Raw genomic sequence first — 23020 nt, forward strand, 5'->3', positions numbered from 1 at the left:
TGACAACTGATTTATATTCCATAGATACAGTCTTCCAAATTTAAGCCTCGGTCTCGTTGGACGCTAGAGCTACGTCACCGGAAGGCGGAAGGCGGAAGGGAAGGAGCGTGAGTGCGTGTTGCAGTCTCACAAGTGGGAAGAAGAACAGAACGAAGTGTGAGGTATTTGTGGGCTGACTGTACTGGGGCAGGTGGCAGTGGGCTCTGGTTCCATGGCTCTTGTTATTATCCTTTTATAGGGGGTGGGAGCAACATAATCTTATACTGACATGTCAACTTCTACGTTACTGGAGCTAGGGTTGCCTCCTTTGCTGCTGTCTAAACCCGATCAAAGGGGCGTGGCTGATGACATCAGGGGTGGGGCAATGATGTCAGGGGTGGGGGACTTGATGTCAGGGGTGGGGAAGTGATGTCAAGGGTGGACATGATGATGTCAGGGGAGTCATATAAATATACTTTTGGCGTGTATATCTTATACAGTTATCCTTTATATAATATAATGCCAATATATCCCACAGCCCTGTGCAATTATTATTTAATAGCTGATATGTGTGGGCCCCAACAAATGGGGTGATATGTGGGGGCAGATTTATCAAAGGTCGAAGTGAAGGTTCGAAGTTAAAAACGTCGAATTTCGAATTCATTTTTGGGTACTTCAACCATCGAATAGTCCAACTTCGATTCGAAGTTGAAAAAACTTTGAAATTCGAAGGTCTCTTTAAAACTTCGACTGCGACCATTCGCCACCTAAAAGCTGCGGAAGTGCTGTTTAGCCTATGGGGACCTCCTAGAACCTGTATAGAGGCAATTGGGGGATCGAAGGTAGAAGTTAAAAAAACCTTCGAATCGAAGTAGCGCTACTTCGAATCTTACAAAGTTTTTTGGGGTCGAAAAAACTTCGAACACCATTCGGTTGGACTTTTTAAATTCGAAGTTCAAAGTTTTTTTAACTTCGACCTTTGATAAATATGCCCCGTAATGTTTCATCTGTTGAAATATGTGAACCCCATTGAATGTGTGTTTATATGGAACCTCTGCTCTCTTGTATTGCACTGCAGAATATGGCTTCTGATGAAGTGGCAGGGAGCCACGGAACACGTCAAGCAGGCAGCCTAATTGTGTGTTTTGCTGCTGTAATTATGGAGATTTTAAATTAATTTTTGAATAAATCTTGACTTTTTAAAGATTTTTAACAACTGGCCTCGGTGCTCCGTTCTTTGAATCTATTATGGACTGCGGAATATGTTGGTGACTTAGAAGCAGCAGTAACTCATATTTATAATGATATTAAAGGAGAACTAAACCTTAAAGGGGACCCGTCACCCAAAAAAATTATTCAAAATCCTATTTTATCACATTAGTCAAACAAAATGAACTTTAATTACACTATATAAATTATTTGAATCTTGTTTCCTTCAGTCTGGGAAGTCATAATTATAACAAGCAGGCAGGAGCCATTTTGTGGACACTGTTATTAAGACAAGCCTTGTATCATCTCAGAATGTTGTTTGTGCCCCAGAATAGGGGACCCGATGTCCATCCCCATGTCCTGGCTACACAATTAAATGGTGAAGAGAACTGGAGGAATGCAGGGAGAGCGGTGACATCTAGGAAGTGCTGAATGGAAAGTGAAAGTAATTGTCTGCCCCGCCTCTATGCCACTGGCATAGAGGAGTGGCAGACAATATTTGATTGACAGCTGAGATTTTTAAATGAGCTTGCAACAGCTATGAATGCTTTAATAAAAAATAGAAATTGGATTTCATGTTTAGTTTGAAAAGGACTTTTATCATACAGATTTTTGTGTCTGGGTGACAGGTCCACTTTAAATAGGAATGGCTACAAATGCCATCTTTTATATATTGAACTTATTGCACAAGCCTCAAGTTGGAGCTTCTCAATAGCAGCAGTGATCCAGGACTTCATACTTGTCACAGGGGGTCACCATCTTGGAAAGTGACACTCGCATACTCAGTGGGATCTGAGCAGCTGTTGAGAAGCTAAGTTTAGGGGTCATCGCAAATTATCAAGCAGAAAATTAGATCGTTCTGTAATATAAGTTGATGCTAATTGCACTGGTTGATGTGCTGCCATGCAGTAATTATCTGTATTAATTAATAATCAACCTTATATTGTGACTTTTATATTGTATGTGTACTGTATATTGTGAGTGGGTCCCTAAGCTCAGTAAGTGACAGTAGCACAGAGCATGTGCAGTGAATCAGCAGAAAAGAAGATGGGGAGCTACTGGGGCATCTTTGGAGACACGGATCTTCCTTGCTAAAGGGCTGTGGTTGCCTTGGGCTGGTACAGAAGCACAAAATATAATGTACAACATTTCTACCTACTTCTTAAATTAGACTTTAGTTCTACTTTAAAGGGGATGTATGGTCAAAATTGTAATCCCCCTTTGGCTTTGGGGAGTGAATAGAAGGAGTTTTGCAAATAATTTTTTGTTTTTTAGCTGCTTGCAGCACAATCATATCCCCCACATACCTGCTCATGTTTATAGAGAGGATGATAACTAGGATATACACACAGCTATATGTTTGCCACTTGATACTCTACATTAAAGGGGATGTATGGTCAACATTTTTAATCCCCCTTTGGCTTTGCCTATGAAAAACGAGTAGGCAGTGACGTTGAGGCACATCTAGCAGGCGTCTGTATACAAGACTGCCCACTCGTTTTATTGGTAGGTGGGCAGGACTAGCAGAAGAGGCAGGCGGGACAAGAAGAAGAGACAGCCAATTGCCCGTGAAGGTTTTACGTGCTGCAGCAGCATGAGAATGTATGCGGGGGATATGATCAAAAATGGCAAATAAATAATTATTTGCAATTTGAAAAATCCTTCTGTTCACTCCCCAAAGACAAAGGGGGATTAAAAATGTTGACCATACATCCCCTTTAATGTAGAGTATCAAGTGGCAAACATATAGCTGTGTGTTTATCCTAGTTATCATCCTCTATATAATACTGATTTACCCCACAGCACTGTACAATGATTATATATCTGTATATATTGCCGATATATCCCACAACACTGTACAGTTTGTTCATCTGTTGTGTGATGTGTGGACCCCAATAAATAATGCTTTATTTGCTTATTCATCCGCTAGTGGTACAGAATGTTATTGCCTTATAAATAGGTGTTTATACTACTTAAGACAAATAACTAGAGTTTTGGCCAAATGCTCAGTGTTACTGGTCTCCGTGAGTAGTTACCTGCTGTGATTGGAGTACTATTGCAACTCTTTTTGTGCAAAATGTGTGGTTTTGTCATGTCTTAATGCACTTGGCTAAACTCATCTGCACTTTACAGGGCCCCACTCATAGCCAGGTACGCCTACCCCTTATGGCAAATTTCCCCAGTACAACGCTTGCTGATAAGAAGGTTACACTTCCAGTTTTTCACCTGGTCATTTCATGAGCTTCTGCTTTCACTGTATGCAAAACATCCAGATAGGTGCGGCACTTAAAGGGGTAGTTCACCTTTAAAATAACTTAATATAATGCAGATGGTGATATTCTGACACAAATCTGGTTTTATTTTTTGGTTGTTTTTTTTTTTTTTAAGTAGTTCTCCCGTTAGAATTAAAGCTATCTCTAAGCAGTGGCTTAGAGAGAATAGAATATGAATAGAAGAGGGATTGAATTAAAAAACAAGGAATAAAGACGTGCAATAAGCAATAAGGGCAAAGGGACATGATGAGATGTGTAGGCCATGTTAAAAAAAAATCTACTGCAGGCTACAAACCTCCCCCTAAAATGCCTTGCCCTTTGCTAGCACTCTAATCACCTTTATAAACCTCTAGGCTTCCCAGTTTTGCTTCTTCTTTTCATCTCTCCTGCTTCCCAAAATGCATTAGCAATTGCCACAAACTTCTTAGAACCAGGCAAACATGCTCACTGGGTATCTACGGTAGTAAGTGGCATTTAGTGCTTATGGGGCTGGGTGTTGCTACACAAAGTTAGGTGTAACCTAGCACCTAGAAGTTAAGGTGAGGCAGGGGCGTAGCTATAGAGGAAGCAGACCCTGCAGGGGTCCAGGAGGTAAAGGGGCCCCATGGGGCCCTAATTTATATATAATGTCAATAAATATTGGTAAAACAAGTCAAATTCTAGACATTTTGGAAGCCTAAAAAATAATTTGCTGTGGGGCCCAGTAATATTTAGTTATGCCGCTGAGGGGAGGAAAATGTTCTGTAGGACTGTTGTACACAATAATAACTTATCAATGCTGCAGTGTTTTTATGTCTCCATTACATTTATATTGTTCTCTTCCTTGCATGTGCAGTCACACCAGAGCATACAGTCTTGTCTGACAGAAGCGGCACTCCTGCTGATTTGACATGCCCTGGCATAGTCTAATGATCTTTCCTTCCTTCCTAATTTCACAATTCGTCATTCGGAATGAATTTCAAGATGAGTTGAGCAAACTCACTTTATGACCATGTGTTGCAAGAGCAGCGGGGAATTTGTACACTTTAGTCAGCTGCCTGTGACTGATGGCCGTGCTGCACCAGCTCCAACCATTTAATCTTATTGGAACTCTTGTATTGTAGCTGCTGGGAACCGATACATAATGAGTCTTCAGTGGACAGCCGTCGCAACCTTTCTTTATGTTGAAGTGTTCCTAGTGTTGCTGCTGTGCATTCCCTTCATTTCCCCCACAAGGTAGGAAGAGTCTCCGTTGTACCCATGCTGTTGGGCTCAAATTCTATGTGTCGCATGTTATTTTCTCTAATATGCTGTGTGTGCCATTTAGAAAATAATAAGGGAGTTCTTTATTGCCCACAGGAGAGGAGATTTCCTGCAGTCAATAAAGGTCCCTGTCTGTCAGAGCTCTTGTGTGCTATTAGAACTTATTTTGGGTGTTATCATCAGATTTACAAACTAACAAAAATGTCCTAAATGAAATTTACCACAAATACTTCGATCGAACAATCGAAGGAAAAATCGTTTGATCGAACGATTAAATCCTTCGAATCGAAGGATTTTAATCCATCGATCGAAGTATTTTCCTTCAATCAAAAAAAGCTTAGAAAGCTTATGGGGAAGGTCCCCATAGGCTAACATTGTAGCTCGGTAGGTTTAACGTGCCGAAGTAGGTAGTCAAAGTTTTTTTAAAGAGACAGTACTTCGACTATCGAATAGTCGAATGATTTTTAGTTCGAATCGAAGGTCGAAGTAGCCCATTTGATGGTCGAAGTAGCCCATTTGATGGTCGAAGTAGCCAAAAAAACCATTTGAAATTCAAAGTTTTATTCCTTCACTTGAGTTAAGTAAATGGGCCCCCTAGTCAACATTACATTTAGAACTACTGTGGCCACTCTTAACAGGTCCTGTGGCTTGGTTTGTTTTAAGTTGCACTGCTCTGCATTTAATAAAAGAATATAGAACACATTTCTAATACAATCCTGGTATATGACTCCCATGCTGAGCACAGGGAGTGCAGTAGGATTCCACTTTCTGGGCTCATTAATATTTCTTTACAGTAGAAAGTAGCAAGCACAGTTATTCATGTTTATTTAGAGTTCCTTGTGACTGCTTCCCCATGATGAAAAGTCGTTCAGTTCTGGAGTCCCTCTCACAAGAGCTTTTATTTTGTATTTTGGCTCTACAGATGGCAGAAAATCTTCAAATCTCGCCTGGTCCAATTATTAGTGTCATATGGGAACACGTTCTTCCTCGTCCTGATAGTAATCTTGGTGCTGTTATTACTAGGTAAGTGCGCTGCAAGCAGGTCCCTTTAACAATTTGTATATTTGAGTATGTGTAACATTGACTTGCTACTGGGCTATGCTAAATTCACAAACCAGCATATGCAAGAGGGCAGTGAATGATAGGTAGTTCCAAGTTCAGATTATATGAAATACATTTATACATTGTTAGTTCTCAGCCAGTAATGGCTGCATTATTTGTCCATGGGGTCCATATGTTGCAAATTATCCTCACAGTCCTAGGCTTCATATGTTCGTTAATTAGTGGGAGAGTTTAATTGTTTTTTAAAGGAGAAGGAAAGGTGTTTTTACTTAGGGGTGCCAAAAGTTAGGCACCCCCAAGTGATTGTTTTACTTACATGACACTCCGGGTCGGTGCTCCTATCAGGAGAAAACTGCACCAGCCCAGGGTTATTATAGTGAGCAGCACAGATCGATCAGCTTCCTTCTTCTTTCTTAAAATTTCCCGGGTCAGATGCATGCCCAGTAAAACGAAATAGCCAACTTCTTTGTTGAATTTCGGCTTTTCGCTCTAATGAGCATGCGTAGCTGAAAGAAGAAGCAGGAAGAGGATCGCTCTGTGGTGCTCAGTGGAATAACCCTGGGCCGGTGCACTTTTCTGCTGATAGGAGCACCAGCCCGGGGTGTCGGGTAAGTAAATACAATTTCTTGGGGGTGCCTAACGCCCACAAGTAGAAAATGCCTTTCCTTCTCCTTTTAAGTTAAACTTAATTGTTTAAAAAAAAAAGAGGGTGGAGGTGGCACAAATCAATCATAAAAAGACAAGTAAAGCTTTCTGGCTCACAGATACAATTATTCAAGTAACATAGGACTGTATCTATTACAGCTGGTAAATTAACAATTTATATGGCCACTTCCTCCCCTAGAATAGGATTGACAATGGGTTGCTCTCTTGAGTCAGCATAGCTAACCTATACTGGAAAAGAATATAATGAGTAGTTTACTCCTCTATATGGTTACTTAGTTCATCTAGTTTGCACCAGGGGCTACAAACCAGGGATTCTTCTACTGCAGAACAGAATCTATGAGATTGAGGACAGGACCAGATCATATGAAAGAAATCGGCCGAGCTCATGCCACATCTTAGGCAAAAGGGAACTTGTGCCGTTGAATGTAGTTTCAGAGGTATCCCGTATAAGCGATGGGCAGTTTTATACTGAATCAGTTTGTCTTATCTTCTTTTTAAAAAAAGTCACCTCTTCCCAGTCATCAGGAGTAAGTTCAGGAATGTGAGACTACCTTTTCTCATCAGATCTAAATTGTTTTGGACCTTTAAGCATCAGGTTTTGGTAAATATTAGATGTCCGTTTAGCAGGGTTAGAGGAGTGAAGGATGGTAGAGTTTAAAGTACCAGTAACATCAACATTTTTTTAAAAAAAATTGGTTAGAATACAACGAAAAAAAAACACCAAGACAAATTAAAATTTCAAATTGCAAAGCATTTATTAAGAAATAACTTACCGAAACTCCACTTCCTGTCCTCTTCAGAAACGGCGATATGGCGACCATCCATAGTGCGGTGCTGGATTTGTTTTCCTTGGCTAGCTCCCATAGTCTACTGACAGCAGGAAGACGGTGCTGGAAAGTGGCCCGACTGGATGAAGAGCTGAAGTGTCCAGTGTGTGGCTCCTTCTACAGGGAGCCAATTATCCTCCCCTGCTCCCACAGCCTGTGCCTATCCTGTGTGCCCGGAACAGCCTCCTACTCACCCGGCCCTGCAGCAGCAAGCGATGCAGCTGTCAGCCTTAGTACTAGCAATCAAAGAATGGATCCAGCAGAATGCGGGCGGCGATACGTAAAGTCGGGTTTTGCGCAGCTGAACATAGACACCTGCCCGACGGCGCTACTTAGCATTCTGCTGGGACTTAGTGACCAGTGCTCCTGCCTACTTCTTCCTGCCTAGGCTCGGCTGTCGGTAACGATTCCGATGCGGCGATACGTAAAGTCGGGTTTTGCGCAGCCGAACATAGACACCGACCTGACACCAGCCGCAAACCGCTTCTTCAGCCTTCAGCCTGACACCAGTGCGGCTAGCGCTGACAGCTGCAGTTCTGGCCCAGCTCTGGTGGTCCATGTTTGGGAGCAGGGGGTCTCTCCTTGGTAGTTCCCACGGGATGAAGAGACAACCAGCGATGTCTGTGTGCCCTGCCACCCACCTGGGGCACTCTCGCTAAGCATCGCTTGCTGCTGCAGGGCCGGGTGAGTAGGAGGCTGTTCCGGGCACACAGGATAGGCACAGGCTGTGGGAGCAGGGGAGGATAATTGGCTCCCTGTAGAAGGAGCCACACACTGGACACTTCAGCTCTTCATCCAGTCGGGCCGCTTTCCAGCACCGTCTTCCTGCTGTCAGTAGACTATGGGAGCTAGCCAGGGAAGATAAATCCAGCACCGCACTATGGATGGTCGCCATATCGCCGTTTCTGAAGAGGACAGGAAGTGGAGTTTCGGTAAGTTATTTCTTAATAAATGCTTTGCAATTTGAAATTTTAATTTGTCTTGGTGTTTTTTTTCGTTGTATTCTAACCAATTTTTTTTAAAAAATTTTGATGTTACTGGTCCTTTAGTAGGGAAGCCCAGGCTCATAGCCTTGGTGGTATTTGTCATACATCTCTTAAACATTTTGGAAATAGAATAACAGATGGCACAAGTAGCTTTGCCGTATTCAGGGAAAATATATTATCTACAAATAAGCATACCTCTGGGGAGCAAAGACCAGGGTTGGCAAGGTCTGCCAAGTATTGAACAATTTCAGACCAGTATTTAGTTAGTAGACAAAATCTTGTACATTTCAGAGGTGCAGCAAATTAGCATTTCTAGGACCACTTCGATAACATTAAAAAATAGGATCAAAGTCACCCTCTTTGTATTTGGATGGGTTGTTAGAGATTTTTATCCCAAGTATTTACATTTAGGGACCCACTTCAGAGATCCCCTTGTTCAGGTAGTTTGTTAGGTACAAGATTAAGAGGAAATGAACTCGATATACTTACCAGCCCCCAATACAAATGTTCACACTTACTACATGTAACATGGAGTCCTGCAACTCTCTGGTCAACTTTCCAGACTAACCGTGTATTGGGATAATTAAGCAATGCAACCTTGCACAAATTAATTGCACATTTTAGTCAAATCAATTAATATTAAGTAGGCGAAACCCTTTTACCAAAGATAATTGTAAGGGCGCCCTGCTCCGGAGCATAGCAAATATGTCCATTTGTTTCTGTAAATAACATGGCAAGACTATAATACACGGGCATGCTTTTTACTTACAGGGGTGGGTCACCTTTAAGTAAACTTTTAGTATACTATAGAATGGCTAATTCTAAGCATCTTTTCAACTGGCTGGCCTTTTTTTTTTTTTTTTATAGTTTTTAATTGTTTGCCTTCTTCCTCTGACTCTTTCCAGCCTTTAAATGGGGATCAATCAAACGAATGCTCTATAAGGCTACAAATGTATTGTTATTGCTATTTTGTATTACTCCTGTTTCTATTCAGGCCTCTCCAATTCATATTCCAGTCTCTTATTAAAATCAATGCATGCTTACTGTGGTAATTTGGACACTAGCAACCAGATTGCTGAAATTGCAAACTGGAGAGCTGCCGAACAAAAAACAACCCCTTCAGGGTACCAGTAAGCAGAGCAGATGGCGCTTTTCAATTTGCTTCTTCTCACATCAGACCACGTGCAGGTGATTTGGTCTTGTGAATGGTACACATCTCCATGGAAACGGTTAACAGATTAACATTCTTGAAAGCAAACAACTGAAGATATAGCAGTTAAAAACAATTTATTTCCCTTAAGCTGGCCTTATGTGCCTGTGCATGGGGCCCACTGATGGACCTTATTATTATTAGTTTTATTATTATTATTATTATTATTATTGTGCTCATACTATAAACTGTATAGATTTGATTTCTGGCACAACACAGTACATAAAGGAGCATGGCCGCAAGGGAGTGGCTGCTCTTGCTGTTGGACTTGAACTTGCATTAAAGCCCACTAGTTAAGTGCCAATTCGGTGAATAACCACCAGGTTTCTTTCACAGATGCATTCCGGGAAATCCAGAAATATGGAGTCGGGGAACTGGTGGATCTTAAGAATAACCCAGTGGCTGTCGAGCACATCCACATGAAACTCTTCCGAGCTCAGCGCAATCTGTATATCGCCGGCTTCTCCCTGCTCCTCTCCTTGTGAGTAATCTGTGCCTCTTTCTATTATTGCTATTATTATTTATATATCACCTACTTATTCTCCAGTTCTTTATAGAAATTATATATAGACTTATAACCAGTATGAGGAGCAACTCAGTATCTAGACACATAAGCACTCATCTGAGTTGCTGTGCACAGAGGCATTTTTGATGTGTCCGTACTGTGAGGCCTAGGACAGGTATTGCAGATTAAACACACCGGGATGAATACCAGGAAGCCCTCAGACAAGTCCGATACATGGCCGGCAGTTTAACAAAACTAGGACCACTTTGATAACATTAACAGATTCTGTTGTGTAAATATAGTAGTGATTGTACCCTTGGAGACAGTGGCTTAAATCACACCTTTTCCTTGATTTACCACTTTACTCTGTTTCACCTTAAATAAACAGTAATGAAAATATAATATAGTGTTGTCCTGCACTGATACAACTGGAGTATTTGCTTCAGAACCTCTACTATAATTTATATAAACAAGCTGGTGTGTAGCCACGGGGGCAGCCATTCAAGCTGAAAAAGGAGAAAAGGCACAGGATACACAGCAGATACCAGATAAGCTCTGTAATATTCAATGGGATTCTTCCAACCTTATCTGTTATCTACTGTGTATCTTGTGCATGAATGGATGCCCCCCATGGCTACACAGCACCTTGTATATATAAACTATAGTAGTACTTACCTGTTATCTACTGTGTATCTTGTGCATGAATGTCTGCCCCCTATGGCTACACAGCACCTTGTATATATAAATTATAGTAGTACTTATCTGCAACAGTACAATATATTGTCATTCCTTTAAAGCACTTTAAATTTTTTTGGTGTTTTTTTTTCTTTTAATTGTACACATTGGTGCTGTTTTTAGCTCTATAATTAGCTTTTAATAATTACTTAAAAACAATGGATAAGTCAGCAACCCTGCCTACCATGTATGAGGGATGGTGCAACAGAACTGAGTTCTTTAAGAGCATTGTCTCCCTACAATTGGTCTTTAGGCACAGATATTGCCCTGGCTGCTAAGGGAAAAGTAACCCAATAAGATGTTTGGCTAAGTCAATAACAAGGCAATAATAAAAACAATCATTGTCCTTTGTGGCATAACCAGCACTCCCATGAGATTGCTACTTATTGCACAGGAGTATTGTATAGCTTTCCACACTAAATACAGTCTAGACATGGACCCTCGTGGGACAGTTTAACCCTGTAGACTACAATATGTCACCACTGTTTGTTGTGCACCATCTACCCTTTTCAGCAATATCCCTTTTTTAATAATCTGTTTATTTACAGGGGAACTAATGTGAAAATCAACATTTGATGACATTTTGATGAATTGGAGCTCACTCAAATAACGGATTCCAGTCCAAACAAAATCTGACAATAACTGCCTTTTGCTCAAAGCCTGCATGTAGAGAGACATGATGTCTGGCGATTTTAATAGAGTGAGCTCTAATACATCTAGGCAAAAGGAGCCCCCCTATAAGATAAATTGGATCTAACTGTCAATGAATATCTGACACCCAACTACTGCATGAAGCGAGAATGAAGAGAATCCGGTGCTGAAAGAGGGATAGTGAAGATAAACTTGATTATTTTAGAAATTATACAGAATTTTTAATTGATTATATTTAGAAAGTTTCTTATTTCAGTAGGAGGAAGCATTTTTGCGATAGTTCCCCTTTCACATTTTAAACATATAACAAACTAAAGACGGGTCTTTGCATTTGCTTAGCTTGCTTGCTTTTTTAAGTAGGTCGAGTTAATGACATAATATGTACCGAAAAATAATACGGGTGGAAGGGACGAGAGAGCGAAGACCTATTGCAAATTAAACTGAATTTTCCTCAGTGATCTGCTGCATTCCCAATCTGTGTAGTGCATGGATTTTGTAACTACTAGGTTCAGAAAAGAGTCCAGGGTTCCCAAATTTCCTGGTGAAGTTCCACATTGCCAGTCAAGACAGCGAAAAGGGAAGCGATATCCTATTTTAAAGAAACGTTATTAATAAAATTAGTAATACCTTATACTATACTTATACTATAGTAATAGTACCTTATTATTTCCTTATTCTTTTCCAGAATGCATTTAAGTGGAAAGATACCAGAATGCTTTGTAATCTGTGGCAAATCTCCATTAGTGATATTAGGCTGAGCATGCCTGCTGCTCATAAAAAGACCAACAGAGGACACTGTTGTTGAGCTTAATAAATACTGACTGTTGGTCTGTGGGTGGCTGCAGGATTATTAAGTAGTTGTGATTTTACAAGAGTAAAACCAGTTCAGCACAGAAGTTGAAAAGCATTGGGGTGGATAATAATGTCATTTCCTTGTTACCTATTTGCCAAATGTTCTAGTTTTCAGCAATAGTACAGAGAGCGACGTTTTATTCCTGAGTGGGGTCAGGATAATCTCCCCACCTGCCTATACAGTGGTTGCCTATCGGTAACCCTGGTTTGTGAGTATTAACTTGTTTACTCTACCATTTCTCCCTGTAAAAACATATTACACTATTGGGGCTCTTGGTGTTCCTTTTTGTCTCTAGTTTTCAGCAATGCGGTGCTTACAAACAGACTGAGAGCACAAACATTAGATGTCACATGGATCACATATCTTTATTCAACTGCAACAACTTCTGTTGGTAAAGTAGTGCAGCGGGTGCGTCACCTTCTAGTGCAGGGGTCCCCAAACTTTTTTTTTACTCATGAGCCACACTAAAGTATAAAATAATGTTGGAGAGCAACACAAGCATGCAAAAAGTTCCTGGGGGGGCAAATAAGGGCTGTGATTGGGTATTGATAGCCTCTATTTGGACGCAGCGAACAGGAGGCTCTGTTTGGCAGTACACATGTTTTATATGCAACTAAAGCTTGCCTTTAAGCTAGGAATTCAAAAATAAGCAATAAGAGCAACATGTTGCTCACGAGCTACTGGTTGGAGATCACTGTTCTAGTGAGTGGGCATTTTGATGAATCAGGCATAGACTGCGCTTACTGGGTTCAAGTGTTGGCCATATGATAAAGCAAAGCGCTTAGATACATTGTTTATTGGGAATCTCTTCCATTTCTTTACTAAAGGTCCCTATAGATGCAAAGATTTTTCTTGCCGAATGATCGATTTTAGCATAGTCCGACCAATCCATCAAATTATCATGAAGTTAGTGGGATTCGAACGATCATACATCTTAAGATTTTTCGTCCGACATCTGTCAGAAAATTGATCGGCCAGGTTAAAAAATCTTTATCGGTCCCAGTACAATCTATCTTTGTTTGCAGGGCCAAGCAGGCAGCTACCCTTCAGTTTTGCTGGCAATATCGCCTGAAATGTTCTTTTTAGTTAATGGGCATATCGTACATTTAAACGATCATTTCGAGATAATCGTGGTCTCATGATAACGATTGGATCTTTTAAAAATCTTTACATCTATGGCCAGCTTTAGTCCTCCTTTCTCTTTCCTCTGCAGCCTCCTGAGGCGCCTGGTCATGCTCATCTCCAAGCAGGCAACACTATTGGCATCTAACGAGGCCTTCAGGAAGCAGGCAGAGAGTGCCAGCGATGCAGCCAAGAAGTACATGGAGGAAAATGACAAGCTAAAGAAGGTATGGCCTGTGCCCTTTCGCCTGGCACCCCTAGAGCTTTGTCTCATAGAACAACATCATGTGCAGCTTATGCTGGTTTTAAGCTTGTAAATATGTTCTAAGGCTAAACAAGGCTAATCATTGTACCAGTCCAGGGAAATAGCAGCCCTATGAGATTCTGTGTTATAGCCCAAGCATGCTGCTATTTGTTATGAGGGTTTAGGTATAATAGTGCAACTGTAGAACAAGCACTATGGCATTATACGATTATAACCCCCCTCCTTTTGCTACAGGAACTAAAGTCTTTAGGAGTGGAAGTGAATGACCTGCCTGACACCAATGTTGAGGAGGATAACAAGAAGCTTAAAGAAGAGGTGCGCAAGCTTAAGGGGGAGCTGGAATCTGCCAAGAAAAGTAAGTGCGGGTACCAATGTATCCCTATCCAGCACTAATAACAAACAGACTGACACATGGGCACATCCTTCATTGGTTTCTGTTATGTTTCTGCTTATCAGTTATATTCCACATATTAAACCATGGAATTATAAGACAAGGGTCAATCACTGCAAAGGGGCATTCTGGAAGAGGAGGTCCCTGACTTTGTCACGATGTAGGTGATTCCTGGAAGTTGTTTTTGGAGGAGACATTGATGTTGCTGTAGTGGTGATAATTTAGGAACACAAGCTCACCACGTGTCCTGCACTGATACCTAGCATGGTGTCTGTTCTCCATGACCTTTAGTGTAAGCAAGATGAGCTCTGGGGCTGCCCAAGATTAGAGATGTCCCTCCTGTGTAGTAACCTGAGTTAAAGCTTCCCTGCCACTATTTCCAGCCTGGGCTCAGTGACACTCTTCCATGGTTCTTTTGCTTTTAACGAGAAGAGAAGTTCAGTGATTGTGTGTAAAATGCACCAAGCCCAAATTAGGACATGGAACCTGATGGAGTACCTATGTGCAGGATCTATTTCAGCGAACATTTACTGCTGGCATGTTGGGCTTGTAGCCTATTCCACTTATTTGATGCCCTTGGAAACCTCTGTTATTTTGAGTTAGGTGGAAGGACAACCACAAAATAACTATACTTTCACTTACAGAACCTGTCCTGTCCTCCAGAACCTGTCCCTATACACACGGTCTACTGCACTCCTTGGGGCCTGTCACCATACACATTGTCCTTTCCTGTTCAGCGTGTCCACCCACACTTCTGTCTGCCTAAAGAAGACATTATGAATGACAGAATAACCCCATAGAGGCCACTTCTCTTATGTTCGGTTGCATATAATGTCATGCTTGGTAGCCATGGACCCTGTGTCCAACAGTGAGTCATATGCTCACAGGAGAGTCACTGTGCAGGGTTGATATTGAATCATAGGAATGAATGGAGTGCAGACCGATTTATTTCTTTTTTGCATTCTGCTTTCCATTGTCCAGTGCTTCCTCCTCCTTTCCTCATGTTCCTGCAGGAAAGCAGCTTGCAGGGCAGGTGTGAGTGCACTTGGCCAGTATGAGAATCCATTTACCTTTATGGGTAACAAGCAACTGGCTTTAGAACCAAGTGAAGCTAGCTGAGAATGTTTTCCTGATGGGCCACTTTTAGGTTTGGCTTTATATGTTGCTTGATATGGATTATCTAACCTTCTCCACAGCCCTGCACAAGTCCGAGAGTGAGGTTGTCGCTATCAAGAAACAGTGTGAGGGTTTAACCAAGGAGTATGACCGGCTGCTGGACGAGCATTCGAAGCTTCAGGTAACTTTCCATTCACCAGCTTCTGCACTAACGCAGTCTTACCTGTTACAGCTGACTAAATGCAAGTTGCACCATCACATTCTTCATCCCGCATAAGTAGGGGAAGTATTACATCTATTGCTATTATGGTACTTGCTGATAACACTGAAGCCTTATGCAACACCTGCTACCAACTCTCAATACATGGGGTAGATCTGCAGTCACAGCCAGTGATAGGGAAAGATTATGTCGGTTGTGTTGCTTAAAGGGGAACTATTGTGGAAATGAAAATTTAAGATAAGATTCATCATACTGAAATAAGAAACTTTCTAAATACAATCAACTAAATATTCTGTATCAGTTCTGAAGTTTATCTTCACTACCCACCTCTCAGCATCTGCTTCTCTTCATTCTGTCTTCATGCAGCAATTGGGTGTCCTATATAAATTATAGGGGGCTTCCTTTCCTAGCAGATGTATTAAAGCTCATTCAAATAACTGATTCCAAAATCTAATAAAATAACTACCTTTTGCACAAATCCTGCATGTAGAGAGACATGATGTCTGGTGATTGTGAGCTCTAATACATCTTCTAGGCAATAGGAGCCCCCTATAAGATATATTGGATCTAACTGGCAAAGGCTATCTGACACCCAACTCCTGCATGAAGACATAATGAAGAGAAACTGATGCTGAGAGAGGAATAGTGAATATAAACTTGATGATTTCAGAAACAATAAAGAATTTGTAATTGATTGTATTTAGAAAACTTCTTATTTCAGTATGCTGAAGCTTATATTCAGTTTTCTTTATAGTTCCCCTTTAATCAGTATTGCCTATTGGTACACATGTTTTTTTCACTCCTATTAGAAACAATGTCATTTGAGTGTTTGGAATGACTTTAAGAGCCCTTATGACTGCCCTATTTCAGTTATTGAAAGTGCAATGGTATCAAATGCATGAATGGCTAAATATAAATCTCTAGAGCAGTGGTACGTAGTGGTGACACAATGGTTGAATCTCAGCCTGTCATTGCATTTCAATGTAATGTTCAAGTGCGTTACAGTGCGCCATGTGCTTGGTGGATGGCGAAGTGCAATAAAAGTTACAGCACATGGTGCTACGGGTAGACTTCACCTGCCAGTGTACGTGCAGCCTGTCAGGTCGGCATGTTAATGTCACGGGGGAATCACGTGCAGGAGTCGGGATAACCAGCCAAGAATAGAGATAACATTCAGGAGCAAGGAGCGATGGCAGTACGAGTTGGCAGGGAGCAGTTATTTACGGCCCAATTACCTTTCTCTCTCTCTCTCTCTCTGAAGAACATACCAATCAAATGGTTGTTGATTCGGCTTTACTGGGCTACATCATATGGGTGCTGACAAGTAAACGCGATCATCAACTTGTCATAAATGTGTGTGTAGCAGCCAGAGAGCTCAGGCAGGAGAGTGCAAAGCACTTAGCAAGGAATGAACCATACAAGTGGATATATTTAGCTATTAAGAGTTGCTGAGCACTGATTAGAATTATGTATAAATAACATGTTTCATAGCTGTGCCAGCAAGACCTGTGCCAGCAAGACCTGTGCAGAGTATAGCTGCTAATTGAGGGGAAGTACTTTCATGCTAGTTCTTGACCTTGCTGAGCCTTGTGGGATGGCTTCCAAGCACACTGGTTTGATGAGTGAAAGCGGGTCCTATTAAACAAAGCACTGTCAGTGCTGACATCTTGTATCCATAAGGCAGATGCCCTGCTGCCCCGGCTTGTGCCGAGTGCCATTACTCACACCCCAGGCCTCTGATCTCATAGTCATGTGCCTGGTGCTGCCAGTACAGTGAGTGATAAACAAGAGCAGCTGTAAGGTCACTACACCCGCACTGTGTACCGGCAGCGCTACGTCTCCCGTCCCCTTTAACACAATTCTAATGTTAAGATAAGAATCCGAGTGAGTCATATTTCTCAAGCTACAGACTCCGGCCTTGTGCGCAATGTTGACTGGACCTGTATCAGAACCACATGGGGCAGTTGTGTGTGACTGTAGCATTAAAGGCTGTTGATTATTTTTTTATTATTATTAAAAGCTGAGTTAGCCCTTAGTGCACAGTGCTAAAGTGCAACAGTGCGGATGCCCCCAATGAGTCCTACCGGAAGGTATGGGATCCAATACTCAAGTGCCCCATGCCAAGGCAAGAAAGCAACATGAGTCGATGGGCTCACCTTCGCCGGAGCTAAGGTGAGCCCCATCATCCGACCCCCGGGGAAAAAAAGGCACAGACAGGGGGCAAGGGTCTTCAGACTCCTCTTCGCCTCACAGCTGGGGGGGAGTCCCTTTAACATTGGGTTCTGCCAAAGATTCCCCCAGGGCATCAATCCACAGCCTATGGTCAAGCCCAAAATGACTGTGAGCAGCCAAAGCCCAAAGACAAAGATTTGTGCACATAAAAAAAGGACACACAAAAACAAAAAATAAGTGCAAGTGCTATGTGCAATAAAGTGCATAGGTGCCATATGTGCCTGGTAAGGCTCCGGCTGGTGCCCGGGATAAAAAAAAATTCCTGCTAGTCAAAAGGCTGGAGCAGAGAAAATAAAAGCATAAAGTGCGTGTGGATTGTGCGTGATCCCAGTGGTGAATCAGGCACAGCAACTCAGGCTTTCATCGAGGCCTGTTGATTCATGTTTCAGTAGCTGATATGATTCAAATGTGTTCATTATTTACAGGCCCGTGTGAGCTGTAAAACATGGGCTTGGAGGTGGGTGAGTACATTGGTAAGTGCACTGCTGGAGGAGGGTTATTTGTGTCTCTAGAGTGACCTTCTGCCCTCTCAGTCTAAAGGTTGGGCACATTCCTAAAGTGAAACGAGGAGGGAGAAAAAGGTCTCTGTGTCATTTCTGGGAACTTGCTGGGTATTTTAAGATGTAGCAATGTGCCTCAGTGCATGCTGGGAATTGATACACATTTTTTTGTAAATTGGTTGGTGGAAAATGGCAAAAAAAACCAAAAACCTTCACCAGAGACGTATCTGTTACAAACAAGTAACCCTTCCTTGTCATCAAAAGACAGGTCAACGCCAAAATAAAAAATAAAAAAATTGGCGAATAAAAGAAAACATTATTCTAAGCAACTTTCCAATATCCATTTATGAAATTCAATTGCCATTGAAAGCAGCATTTGTTACATTTTAAACAATGTTGCAAAAGTCTCGGTTCACATGCCACAAAGATGGGTCTGTTAATTAGCTGCCTTGTCTTATATTGTATCAATAGGGCAGAGAATAGAAAGGGACAGACGCAGCTATCAATAGCAATACATATACAAATAACTTAAAACATAGATACTTGTAATGAATGTGTATTGCAAAGTTGCTTAAAATTTGGCAAAACAATTCTTTTTTTGGGTTGACATTGCCCAAAATGTTCCATTCTGCGAACATTGAGGCAGTGTCCCCCCCCAATTCCATTTGCTGGGGTGATATACTTACAGCTCTCCACGCTGAATTCTTGCCATTAAACTCTTGTTCTGAACAGGGGATACCTAGGGGGTTATTTATTAAGGTGAATTTTTTGCAGAGTCCATTTAGACCCTGAAAAAGTTGCGATTTTATTATGCCCCGAAGTTGTTCGAATCCCAAAATGTAAAAGTCAATAGCAGATGTCCCTTTAACCATTTGAAGATGTTTTAACCCTCACTAAATTGGAGTTAGGTTCCTCTGCAAAAACATTGTTCGTGGTTTTCAGACATAAAACACGAAAAATTCAGGTTTCTTAAGAGTTTTCCCAATTTTTTTTTTTAGTTTGGTCTGACTTTTTATTTAAAAAATCAGACAAATTTGGATTTTAATAAATAACCCCCTAATGTGTGTTTTAAAGCTGGCCATAGATGTAAAGATTTATCCTTATATCTGATGACTGATCGTACGTCCCAATCTTCTGACCTACTACTAACAATTCAGATAAAATAAAGTAGTAAAAGAACCAATCAGACGATGTTCTGGCCATGACAACAATCATACGAAAGTTATGTAGCTATGACAGCTAGTAGTGACAGTCACCCATTGATACAGTCAGATAGGCAATACAGGCAGAGATATTATCGTTAACCAATAGAAATCTTCTAACCTGTACGATGAACTAAATGACCGATGTTGGGGTTGTTTTCTCTGGAAAAAAAGGCGCTTGCAAGGGGACATGATTACACTTTACAAGTACATTAGAGGACATTATAGACAAATAGCAGGGGACCTTTTTACCCATAAAGTGGATCACCGTACCAGAGGCCACCCCTTTAGACTAGAAGAAAAGAACTTTCATTTGAAGCAACGTAGGGGGTTCTTCACAGTCAGGACAGTGAGGTTGTGGAATGCACTGCCGGGTGATGTTGTGATGGCTGATTCAGTTAATGCCTTTAAGAATGGCTTGGATGATTTTTTGGACAGACATAATATCAAAGGCTATTGTGATACCAAGCTCTATAGTTAGTATAGGTATGGGTATATAGAATTTAATTAAAAGTAGAGAGGTGTATGTGTATGGATGCTGGGTTTTCATTTGGAGGGGTTGGAATTGATGGACTTTGTCTTTTTTCAACCTAATTTAACTATGTAAGTATGATTGCAATGGTATGAAAAATGTCAGGGCAATACTTCAAGTGTAGATTCTTTCCTACTGGGTATTTATTCTGAAGAACCGAGTGCCGGTGTCACTGCCCTGTATGGATTCTCTTTTTAAAAGCATTTTACCCCTGATGCTTTGCTATAGGATTAATATGGGCACTGTATGCAGAAAGTTGAATTGGTGGCACTTAGGAGTGCCCGCGACATAGAATCTGTGGTTGTTCTAGGGGCTCCCTAGGGAAAGAGCAGATATCTCTGTGTCATCACTTTAGAACCAGCCCAAGCATGCATCTGCTATTTGGGCATTATCTTGTTGCCCCATGCAATCAGCGGTGGACTTATACTATTCATACCTACAATGGCATACATGGGGTGAGCAATTAGCTTAGGGCATTGCTCTGGCATTTAGTCGCTTTTTGATTTCACCTACAAGTAGCGTTGACACAATTGTGCCTTAAGCAAGCCATACTTGTACCAATTATCTGTGTGGGTGGTGGCCCACTGATATCGACCAATAGCCTGTACTATGGGTATCGGTTGGTTTGGTAATTGAGCAGGGTTGAAAATTTCATCTGCAGATAAAACACATTGGTCAGTGTATGGAGGATTGGCAGATGGTGAAATGAAAATGAAGTGTCAGCTCCTCTTTACTTTGTGCAAAGAGCAGCAAGGATCAGAACAGCACAAACAAATGGAACAGTAAAAAGGTGGCGAAATATTGTGGTCCCTCATATGCTGAGTCTGGTTGGCCCTCGGGTAAAGGTGGCCATAGACATAGAGCAAATGAACGGATCTCTCCCTGATATGCTCACATTGAGGTGGGCAATATCGGATGATCCGAACGTTGGGCCCTAGGGCATCTGATACGGGCAGTCGGATCGTGGGATCGCATAAATGCACAGATGCGGCAGCAATCTGCTGAGATTTTTTTAACCTGCCCAATCGAGAAGCCCGTCAGACGGCCCCACACACAGGCTAATAAGCTGCCGACTGTCGGCAGCTTTTATCGCCCCATGTATGGGGGCCTTTAGTCTGTCAATGAGTGTAGCCAATCAGTCTGTGGATGGAGCCTATAGACGTCTCCTGAATGCGGAGTGAGGAGAGTGGGTGGGACACAACCCCTTGCACCTGGATTCCGTGAGTATAAAATATTTCCTGTCTCCAGGTTTGTTCTGCTTTGCTTAAGGTGGCCATAGATGTAACAATTATGATCTTTCTTGGAAAAGATCTTTCCAAGAAAGATTGCTGAAATGTCAGATATACAGGTAGAAACAATAGAATTCTACCTGTATCTGATGATTTAGCACTAACAAAGGTGTCCGATCAAAATTTTCCATCAAGGCCGATCAATGAGCCGACCGATATCCAAGTCTTCTGCCAATATCGGTCGGCTCTTTTTCCAACAATATCGTACGAAAATTCGTTTTGTATAATATTATCTGTGCGTCTATGGCCACCTTTACTCTCTACAATGTACATAAAATGACAATCGTGTATCTAAGTTCTGCCCATCCTCTGTGGTATCGAGGGCCAGAATTATTGTGGCCCACGTGGTGAAATCCTGGATAGGAGAGAGACCTTTTGCTAACACAGATGTCCAATCCCCTTGAAGATTCCGTGTAAATCATCCTTTGTCCCTGTGTTTCCCCTTAGGCACAGGCAGATGGACCAATGGACAAGAAGGACGACTGAGTCAGCCATGGATACCCCCAAAGCATCTCATCCCTCTTTTCGTGGAGCATTTCTTACGGAGTGTGTGGCGGTGGCAGAAAACATGGACTTTTAGATGGGCTAACGGCCGTTTTTTATATGTATTATATTTCCAGCACTCTGTATGGCCTTCTCTTCTATTCTCTCCCTAATGTCATCTGTCTGCTTTCTTATCATAGACTGACTGTCATTTGAAACCCCCATCCAAGCCACTGACCCACTGACCCACTAACCGATAACACTTCTTAGGGGCAGTATGTTTCTTGTACAGTCCCCCCCCCCTTCAGTAATAAGTTGGGTTAGTTTAAGCTAAAGAGGGGCAATACATTATTTTTTCAGAGTTGCAGCTACAGAATTGGGATCTGAGTACTATTAGTGACTTTGCTTTGCATGTCCAGCCCCACAGCAGCAAGGAAGTCAATAAACCTGGGTTAAACAAAGGCTTGTTTCTATGTTGTTTATATCATAATGTCTTTTGCATCTTTGTTTGAGGTTTTATATTTTGGATATCTCTACAAATGCAAGTCCCATCATTTTGCCCCATTTAAAAGATGCCATACCTATGTTTCTATGGCATGGATTTGGGCCCAAAAATGCAAATCTTTCAATTTTTTTTTGGCCAAAAAGTAAATTTAAATCCTACCTTAAGTTATAACAGATGTGAGACCAACCATCAATAAGTAAAATGCTCATTGATCAGTGCTTCACGGGAAACATGTTTGTTAAATAACTGATTCATCTTTTTTTGTGGGTGACTAACGTGTGGGTTCTTCCATAAGGGAGAAATAATTTCCAGGCCATTAAAATTCCCAACGGTGCCACCTAGAGCTGTGTTTTTCCAGACTGTGGTGCTGCCTGGAGCAACCCAACCTGAAAGTTAGATAATGCCTCTTGTTTTCTTGCTATAACATGGCTGTGTCAATCACTGCAGCTTGGTTACATGAAAAAAACAGGACGCCCTTGCATGCTGCAGAACAGAAATCTGACTTCAGTGCACCAAAGCAACAGGTCGATAAAACTTTCAAAGAGCAGCGAGCACTTATCAGCATAAAGGTGTTTAAGCAGTACTTACCCTTCCCTGGGGGTGGTCAAGAAGCAGCCAGTCAGGGGCAGGGGGGCCCCACTGTAGGAGAAGTAGAGAGACATGACACTGTTAAATGCATTAAGGGAATCCAAGTCAGGTTCGACACTGCAGTACAAAATAGGCCCTGGCGTTTCAAGTACACAAAGGCCCAAATAGCCCCCAACCCAGCCACTAAATAGTGATTATGGCATCTTACAGAAGCCACCTTGGCATTTGCCAGAACCCACAGATATGCCAGTCTAGGCCTGTTTTTGGGCACTCTAGGCACAATACTGGAACAGGGAGGTGCACCAGGGCACAAATGATTTCACTATGTTGGGGGGCTTGAGTAACTGCAATAGATTTAGAACCACTGTGAGTAATTG

The 23020-nt window shown here is 41.7% G+C and overlaps 1 protein-coding gene across 2 annotated transcripts; it reads left to right on the forward strand.

Moving 5' to 3' along the window:
* On the forward strand, positions 1-22011 carry MGC84076 (protein). Of its 2 annotated transcripts, XM_041574219.1 has the most exons (9): positions 1-161; positions 4565-4676; positions 5626-5726; positions 9791-9935; positions 13412-13547; positions 13820-13940; positions 15173-15273; positions 17970-18017; positions 21515-22011. In XM_041574219.1, exons 2-9 carry the CDS (start codon positions 4585-4587, stop codon positions 21551-21553), a joined length of 783 nt encoding a protein of 260 aa, XP_041430153.1. In that variant the 5' UTR covers positions 1-161; positions 4565-4584; the 3' UTR covers positions 21554-22011.
* Positions 22012-23020: the final 1009 nt, after the last annotated feature.

The sequence above is a fragment of the Xenopus laevis genome, chromosome 8S (assembly GCF_017654675.1).
Source record: "Xenopus laevis strain J_2021 chromosome 8S, Xenopus_laevis_v10.1, whole genome shotgun sequence".
Lineage (NCBI taxonomy): Eukaryota > Metazoa > Chordata > Amphibia > Anura > Pipidae > Xenopus > Xenopus laevis.